This window comes from Eutrigla gurnardus, assembly GCF_963514095.1.
Source record: "Eutrigla gurnardus genome assembly, chromosome: 3".
Taxonomy (NCBI): domain Eukaryota; kingdom Metazoa; phylum Chordata; class Actinopteri; order Perciformes; family Triglidae; genus Eutrigla; species Eutrigla gurnardus.
In genome coordinates, this window is record NC_139917.1 from 20,772,566 (window position 1) to 20,782,407 (window position 9,842).

At 41.1% G+C, this 9,842-nt stretch overlaps 1 protein-coding gene across 1 annotated transcript; it reads right to left on the reverse strand.

The window, feature by feature from the left end:
- Positions 1-1,693: 1,693 nt before the first annotated feature.
- Positions 1,694-9,669, reverse strand: LOC311011547 (uncharacterized protein). The gene is made up of 8 exons (XM_084006581.1): positions 8,982-9,669; positions 8,526-8,656; positions 8,214-8,322; positions 6,878-8,033; positions 5,000-5,349; positions 4,793-4,935; positions 4,543-4,639; positions 1,694-3,483 (listed from the first exon to the last, which is right to left on the reverse strand). Exons 1-8 carry the CDS (start codon positions 9,244-9,246, stop codon positions 2,276-2,278), a joined length of 3,459 nt encoding a protein of 1,152 aa, XP_083862707.1. The 5' UTR covers positions 9,247-9,669; the 3' UTR covers positions 1,694-2,275.
- Between the last annotated feature and the right edge of the window lie 173 nt (positions 9,670-9,842).

Genomic DNA, 9,842 nt, shown 5'->3' on the forward strand with positions numbered 1-9,842 from the left:
GAGAGCAGGGGAGGGGTTTTTGAACCAATACTATTTATTTCATTTTATTGTCCATTTCATGTTATATTTGTAAGTGTTATTACATGTTTTTAAAGTGATCATGTCGTCGCATCAATTAGATGTGTTTTATGTGCATGATATGCAGACTGGATTTGGGTTGGGGTGAAAATATTGCAGTGCCCTTCAGCACAGAGCTGCTCGTCTGTTCCCGGTTCAGTCATGCAATGGCTTTGTTCCCGGTGGGGGACCATGGTCATCATGGTTCCAATAATAACTAATTGAACAATGTGATCATGCTTTTTTTCAGTGTACATACTTCAGTCAGAATTACGTCAGCTGCTGTAGGGCTTTGTCACTTTAATATGAAAATATGTTGTTGAAACTGTTCACCTTGTACACAGAAACACAGCATCTTATTCCGCGTAATACAGTGGCCATAGTGTGGCTTTACTGAAGGGCCAGAAAGAGAGTGTCTGTACAAAGAACAGGAAATTGGACTGAATAAGGGGACTGAGGAGAAGAGGGAGGCTGGGAAATGATAGCACATTGAGGGGGTGTCTTTTTTTAAATGTCTTTTTAGAAATCAAACATCTCCAGAAGAAACATCTTCACAGTGGTCCAATTAAAAGAAAAACTAAGGATTCACATGAGCTGAACACATGTTGCTGCTCATGTTTGAGCTCAAAGTTTTGAAAAACACAAGTTGCATGGTGGCTTATGTACAGGAAGGTATATATATATACTGTATATAACAAGATGCTTTCACAACACAACCCCCCTATAGCCTATAAAGCTTACTGCAGATTCAGCTAAGTAAGTATTTTTGAATTGCTTTTCATATAACTGGTTATAGGGTTCCAACATAAAAAAGAAAAGATATCATCTAGAACAGAAGTGCTGCTTTAATCCACATTTCCTCTCTCTCTCTCTCTCTGAGTTTAGCTCCAGCTAGCTTTTTCCTCACCTTGAAAATAAGATTAAAATGTTATCGGTTGTACCACCTGCAACGTGCTGCTCTGACTCCGACTACAGATTCAACACATCAAGCTTAATCCTGAACATGAGATATGTAATGTGAGTACACACACACATACACGGGCTTGAGCACAGATAGACTAAAACAGTGTCAAACGACACTTATATCCATGAATTATTACTCCTAATGGTTTCCTTTTCCAAACCGTACATTATCAGCCAGACAAGAGACTGAAAATCATCTGACAATCTGTCTCTGCTACCGATATTTGCAAAAGGCCGGTCAAATGCTGACACCAATTGGTCAATTAAGGTACTACAATACAGTTTTGAGAGGTATTTTTTAAAGCATTGCTTAGTCATACCAGTGTTATCAGAAATAAATCATACTCAAGTTGTAAGAAAACTTCAATTGGAGGGGTTAAAAATGTATGTTCTAAGTAGAAGAAGGCAATCAGTGGCAGTCATGGGTATGTGATTTGCCCATTAAATAATCACCATATTGGTTTAGATTGTAAAATCAATAAACATTAATCAACATTCAGTGACCTGGATTTGCATTCCTAAATTAAAACCTGTCTAAATCTACTTAAAACCCTTAATAACTACAGTAGCACTTAACATGTGACATAAATAAAAAATAATTTATTTGCACAGAAATACATAGCTTGGAATAAATAATACATTTCACACAAAAAACAAAAATCCTATGCTTGGCTGGAAAATGTGTGTGAAAAAAAACAACCCAAAGAAATAAACTGAAAAGTAGTGTCAAATGAAATGTTTAAATTAACACTTTTTCTGAACTCATGAAGGTCATGGCCAATGTTAAACAAGTCTTCGAAGCCATGTGCTCACCTGTTTTTGTACTGTAGCCAGCTCGGATCTCCTCTGGAGCTCTATTAAACTTCACAAACGTATTTTCACAATGGAAGTACCGGTACTTTGTTAATACATTTGTGAGCCCCTGATCTATGGTTAGATATACAGTAAGTACGCTTGTGCTCACAGGTATGGTGCAATTGAATGGAAGAATTTCTTTGCCTTGTATTCACAGAATAAATATTTATTAGCCAAGTGACAACTGGCCTATTTCTGTGCATGATTCAAAACACACTGCTTTTAATCCTAAATAACACCACAAATTACAAGATAAACTTTCTGGAATGCACAGGAGACCGTGGGACAATCACTTCAACAAGCAATACAAGAAGCATTTTCGCGAACCTCAAACATTGCTATAGCATCTAAAAGAAGCACGCACACCAAACTTGTCCTTCCAAACACTGGCTGTCCGTCATCATATATCCAGATGGATCCTCTGGTGGCGCTTCAGGTTACATTTCTGGGTGAAACGTTTCCCACAAGCCAGGCAGCAGTATGGTCTCTCTCCGGTGTGGACCCGTCGGTGGGCCTTGAGGTTGCTCAGCTTGGTGAAGCTGCGACCGCAGAGGGAGCAGCAGAAAGGCCGCTCGCCAGTGTGAGTCTGCAGGTGGGCCTTCAGGTTGCTGGGATGGGGAAAGCACTTCCCACACTGGAAGCAGCGGAGGAGGTGCCTGGGGCCAGTGTGAGGATGAGAGTCTGGATGGGATGAAGTGTTGCTGTGATGGGAGTTTACAGACTGGTGCGTTTTGATGCTGACCCACGGGCCTCCATTTCGGTTATGTGCTGTGGCTTGTTTGTCGCCCAGGTGAACTCGCTGGACTGAGAGTGGAGGAAGAGGAGTGACTTTAGATGTGGAGGCAGTTCTATTGAGGAGATTTGCATTTCCAACATGAGAGTGAGCTATAGAAAGTGCTGCGGAGGCACTGTTCAAGTGTGTGTGGGGGGGCTTTTTAATTGGTCTGTGGAGGTGCTGTATAGCAGCTTGCAATCTGAGACCTGTGCTCGCTTTGGAATGCACCTTCACAACCTCCTGCGCAGTGGCTTTATGGGAAATGTGGTTCTGCTTGAGTGCTTCTGAACCCACTTTGTGCTGTTTAACTGAACATGAGAAAAATGCCACCCCAGACTTTGTCATTTTCTTTTCTTTAGGCTCGTTTTCAACACACCCCTCAGATTCATCAATAACCTCCTGTTTGATAGTCACACCCAACGCATCACTATATTGCACAGTTGCCTCAGGGGATGCTGAGGATGAAATCTGGTCTCTCCCTGAGGTAACCAGAACATCAACATCTGCTGTGACACAGTTGGTAAGCTCGTGTTCTGCTTGCTTTAGAGGACCTCTAGTTTTGGCTGGATCACAGTCCTGTTCCGTTACAAGCCTGTGACTCTGCAGCAATCCAGCTGTGTTGACAGGCAAGCTAGCCCAACCACTGTCCACATCTAAAGATGGATCTGTGGCCATGTGCGTTTCCTCCTGGTCCTTTGGAAAGTCATATGAAGGAGACATCTGTGGGTCTTGCTTAATAACATCTCTCAATAATTCCTCACTGTCCTCTTGAGTCTGTTTCGGCTGTGCGTCTGTCTTCTCAGTAGGGCCGTCGGATTCGGGTCTCACATCACCTATAGAAATGATTAAAAACAGGGGTTGTATTAATGATTTCAAATACCTTTTCTAGAAAGGCAGCAGTTGGTAGACGGTTACAAAAAAAGCAAGTTAGGCTACGCCCAGTATTTTGGCCCAGAGCCTGTTAAAATAATATTCAATCCAATAAAGTATTTTTCCTAACTCATTCCATGTAAGAGGATTGATCAAATCATTATATTTACTACAGAAGTAAATAAAAGTCATATATTTACAAAAAAACGTATCAACAAAGATTACAATTTTAATGGTTTAACATAATTTGAGAAACAACTCTAAATTGCCTGTAGGTGTGAATGTGAGCGTGAATGGTTGTCTGTCTCTACATGTCGACCCTATGATAGACTGGCGACCTGTCCAGGGTGTACCCTGCCTTCGCCCAATGACAGCTGGGATCAGGTCCAGCCCCCCCGCGACCCTGAATACAGGATAAGCGGTAGACGATGGATGGATGATATTTGAGAAACAGCCTATATGAGAAGATTAACCCATTTACAAGCAACAATTGCAAATGAAGGTCTACGAACTACAGGTGAAAATGGCACAATGGAAGTTTAATGTACATATTCTGTTATTGAGAAAAAAGACAAATGTTGGTCAATTAGATCTTTTTTAAATCGAATTATTTTATGTTAAGTGTGATACAGTAGTTATGTTGTGTGTTTGGTGTGCTGGTCATGGCACTCCACTGTATTAACAAAATAATAAGTGATGGGAAGCTGATTGTTCTTATATTATTTGTAATGACACCTTGAGGCAAAATAAACTCCTATTTTCAACAGGAAGTTAATTAAGGCTCATTCATCTTTTTTCATGTATCCATTACTAATATCAAAGGCATACAGTCCCATTATTTACTTATTTGGTAGTAGTAGTAAGCAGTTATGTTTCATTTGTCCCTGCTGTTATTCACACTACAGCAGATGCCTTTTAAACTTGTCTGCGTATTGCTCATTTGCAAAGATTTGCAATATAATGTTCAAACTTAATATGCAAATAAAACAAAATGGACCTAGGTGACACAGCATAATACTCACCATCCAGGGGACCACTCCAAATCAAGGAAGAACAAGAAGGCTTATGCGCTTGTTCTTCTTTCACATCCACTACTGGCAACACATTTTCTTCTGTTGTCTATACAGCACAGAGAACACAACAGAGAATATGGTTTCATTTGTTAGTTGTATGCTCTGTGCATACTTTTACTGTCAGAAAAGAGATATCCACAAAGCCTCCAAGACAACAATGATCAAAGAGTAATTCTGCTCTCATAGTCCCATGACCCACCTCTGACTTCCTCTCGGGGCTGAGAATGGATGTAGGATTGTCTGCTGCCTGCGTTGACTCCGGAATGACTTCCTGTGTGCAGCTTATCGTCCACCTTTCCACAAAGTCACCCTCTTCTTTCATACCAAAGCCCCCCATAATATCTGAAAAAAGTATAACATAATGCAAAGTGTGCTGTATGCCTATATCAATATATTTTGTTCTTACCATCCTGATGCCTTTCTTCTGCAGTGTCGATGGACAGTTCCACATCCTCCTTGACACAGTCGACACACCTTCCAGTTTTCTTTCCTTCTCTCCCCCCCTGGTCATTTAATTTCCCCTCTGTCCATTGCAGCTGCAGCCTCAGGGACTCGACCTCCTGGTTCCTGCGCTGAATCTCCTCCAAGAAGCCGTCCTCGACCAACCTTGTAACCTCATACATGGCTGTCTTGACCACGGTCTCCATTACATCAGACAGCTGGGTCTGGAAAGTTACAATGAGGCTGTCCAAGTCCGTCATGATAAGGCAGTCGGGGTCGTGTGCCTTATAACGGAATTCCGTGCGTTTGTGGAAAAAACAGAAACGTTACAACAGGTTGTTTACGCTCTACGTCATTACTACACACAGACCTCTTGCTGTGGGTATTTCAGGTAATGAGCAACAAACATATTTTACATTCAAGTATAAATGTTAAAAGACTGGGCTAACGATGCCCAACGAATTGTTTACTGGCACGAATTGCCTTCACGTCGATCAAATAGTCAAGTAGGCAGCTAATGTTGCTCCTTAGCTAAACGCTAGCATTCGTATGCTAACCAATCTTAACGGCGTCAAAACGTCAACAAACAGCAACGTTACACAACTACGAACAAAATAAACCATAGTCGAGCCTAACGTATTGCTCTATTTACACTTGTGTTCATGGATACCACGGCTAGCGGTTGTGTAGCTCAGCAAATTCATGTACACTACGCACTCAACCGAGCTAGCTTTCCAACAATCGCTTGTGGTCCTCCTTGTTTTTGCTCATGACGTCATAAACAACGCGATACGGTGGCCTTACCTGAAGCCCGTGTATAACAGAACGCGTTTTAATAAAGTGAAACCCATAGGATGCGCCAAGCTGTCAATTTTGATGAAGTTAATTGTTTAAAATTGGAAAACGCCTTTTTATCCTTCCATGCTCTCTTATAATGCTTTATCAAAAGGAGACAAACAAAGATGCATAGGATATTAGTAATACAAGATAAATGCCTGATTACTATATCAAATACTATTCCCCTGCATTTCTATAAAGGTGTTTGATACTAAATGCATTTGATGGTTCACAATAAAACTGGGCACCTGCATGTTGATATTACATATTGAAAAAAAAAATCACTTTTTTCCCTTTATTTTTATTTATTTATTATATTATTTTATTTATTTATTTTATTTTTTTTTGGGGGGGGGGGGGGTCATGCTACACTGACATATCTTTACTGTCAGACTCTCCTAATCTTCAACAACGGGGTTCAGCTCTGGGCTGGCCTCTCTTCTCACAATACATCTTTTTATCTCACCTCAAACCTACTCTCCTATCTGCTTTTATACGTTAAATGGAAGAGGAACATCACCACAAAAGTATAAGCAGCAGGTCTAATGACTTCAATGTAAATTACTGATCAAGTTTGTTCCAAGAAAAAAGTTATAAACAGTTATAACAGTGGATAAAAGGCATCAAAATCTTAAAGAAAGCATTAATAGACATTTTTTTATTTTATTTTTTATTTTGGATATTTAATGTAATCACAATGATTTTACGCAGCTTTTTTTTCAAATTTTACAGTCAGTCATCTTTTAACAATAACAAAATATGCAGCAATAAATGGGTACAAATAAGATGTATTTCATCAAACATAACAAACTTATGTTGTATGTCTCTGTCCTCTATTTTTCATAGCAACATTTTTTTTTTTATAAAAACCCAAAGACTTGGAACTGAATAGAAGTAAAAAAACAAACAAACAATAAACTACAATTCATGGCTCATGTATAAAAATGTTCATCTTTAAATCAACACATACATTTTCCGATGTTCTCTCCCCAAACTTCCAAAGTTTTATAGATCTGTAATGTGTTTGCGTTGATGTGATTTCAGATGATCCAGGCGTTTGAAGCTGAGGCCACAGACAGTGCAGCAGTATGGTCTTTCTCCCGTGTGGGTACGCTGGTGAACCTTTAATATGTCCGCCCGTGTGAAGCTCTTATCACACATGGTGCACCGATGAGGTTTTTCCTGTGTGTGAATTCTCCGGTGTAACTTCAGATTCCAGAGGCGACTGAACTTGTTCCCGCATATAGTGCAGCAGTAAGGTTTGTCCCCTGTTTGGCCACACTTGTGTGTCTTTAGGTCAGAGAAAGAAGGGAACCCCTTACCACAGTGGCTGCAGAGGTGAAGCCCCTGCCCCATGTGAATTCTCTGGTGGACTTTGAGGTTACAGGCTTGAGTGAAAGTCTTTCCGCACTGGGTACAGGAGTATTGCGGCACTTGTCCTGTGCCTTTGTGAGTCTGCTTGTGGGACTTTAGGGAAGCTGAATCAGGGAAGGACATGGAGCACTGGTTACAAGTATGTCTCCTCCCTCCTCTCCCTCCTGCCTGATGCTGCAGCCTCTCTCCCAGGTTTGAGGTATCACTGTACGCATCTGACGGCCCATACATATCCTCTGTTCTGTCTAAGGAGGGGTCAATTTGTACACCCTGGCCCCTAAAGTTCAACCTGCCACCTGAATCACCAGGCACATGATCAGGGTACAGGATACTCGGGTCCTGTAGATAACCTTCTTCATTGATGAGTAAACAGCTGAGCTCTCCACTTACATCAATGTTTGTCCTTGTGGGAGAGCCTGCACCTGAACCAACCATGGCCCTTCTATTCCGTGCAGCACCTGCTTGATAAACTTGATGCTCAGTTCCTCCTGGTGCTTCCACATCCCCCTCATAGTGCCCCATGTAATTTAGATCCTCCCCCAGTTGGGATGGTGATCCTTGTAACCCATCCAAATTACCCATGTCCATCATATTGGAGTCTCCATAGCCAGTCTTGTCAAAGCCACCCAAATCTTCCATACCATACCTGCTCTGGAAAAGTGGCTCAGATGGGTCACCTGTGTGTCCACCTTGGCCTGATTCTGGCCTCTGTTCATAGCCAGCTTCCCAGTCCACATGGCACTTTGGGGTCTTCTGGTCACTGAAAGGTTTACTGGGCCCTGGCAGACCTGATGTAACATTTAAACAGTTATGGGTTATGTGTAAACTACAATGACCCAATTGCCATATAAACACTGAAAATAATTACTTTAAATCATGTGATGAGGCAGTGCATCATCTGGTGTATAATTTCCCTATAAACTAGTAGTGTATAAATTACTATATACTTGAAAAAAAATTAGACTGACCATCCACATTGACTCCCCATCTTTCTTGGGACTCATTCGTTTCTGGCGTGATCCCAAGGGCCTCTTCCTTGAGCAGCCTATCCAGCTTGTCACCCTGTACACCTGGAGACTAGCAGACAAACCAAACCAGAAAACATTAATACAGGAGGTATAACTCTACTCACCTCAAGATAAACCCTAAGCTTGGCATTAGATCTGCAGGCACGCCTCATGTAATGCTCTAGCATTTAAATGTTACACACACAAAAAAAAAATAATAATAATACTGGAACTATTAGAGATGTGAGAGTAGTGTAACAAATTGCCTTCTACCTGTGGTACCTTCATGGCCATCTGGGCCTCTGGTCTTCCCTCTTCTGCTTCATGATCCTGAGTCTCTCCTTCAGCGTCTTGGGAGCCATGTATCTCTTCTTGCAACACATTCTCCTGTTTAAGACTTTTCTCTGTAGCAGACAATATGGATTTAGAGCATAATTATTACCAATAATTGTTGGGAGAATTTAGGAATGCTCAGATGGGTATAAACATATATAATATTATATTATATTAAGCTGTTGCAGAGAACCCTTTGTTGACTTAATACCATATCAATGAATTTACTAAAAAAATATTTTCTTCACATGATTACTTTTTTAAAAACCTCTGAGCTATGTTTTTTTTTTTCAAAAGAGCTCAGCCAGGTTAGGTCATCAAGTTTACTCACCCATGCAACATAATCAATGCTAGGAATTAATTGTGTCTGATTATAGATGAGTAAGACAGACTCACCAGTCGCTCTGGGATTTTCCTCACCGGACACCCCGAGTCTTCCGCAGTCAAGACATCTCCCCTTCCTGTCCCCCTCTCTGTCTTTGCGTCGACCCTCCGACCACTTCAGTCGCCTCTTCAGAGTCTCGACCTGCTCCCTGCAACGTGTTACCTCTTCCAAAAAACTGTCCTCCACCAGCCGGGTGATCTCATACATGGCAGCTTTGAACACCGTTTCCATGACACCCGAAAGTTGGGACTGAAACGTTACTATACTTTCGGCCATTATGCCAATGATGTGTGATAACGGTCCTCTATTGTCATAAACTGAAGAGCAAAAACGTCGGTCTCTTTAAACCGGATGAGCCAATGTCTTCAACGTTACACGGATCGTAGGTGTATGTTGGTCGGTTCCACATTCACCGTTTCGTTACATCCATTTACACCAAACCCAAAATTAAACAAACGGTATAGTCGATTGGAATGGCAACGTTAGCTAACTAGCTTGCTGCACTTGTTGTGATTCAGAGTTAATGTTACAGATTCCTACTACTACTATTCCTACTATAAGCAATCATCGGATACATAAAGCAATCATATTTAGCATGCATATCGTTTGTTAAGCAAAAGGTGGGTTTGGTCGCAAAAACAACACATTTCTTAGCCGCAATCTAGGGTTACAAATACCGTTGAGTTTTCACTTCCTGTAAATTCGGTAAACAACCGCACTTCCGAGATTTAAAATACGGCTCGTGCGTTGGGACAAACTTAATCGTTTCGGCGGTATGGGTGTCTGTTAAAGAATACATTTCCTGGTCAATAATTCTACATATGGCTTTAATAGTATGTATTTACACACACATACGTGTACCAGTCTAATGT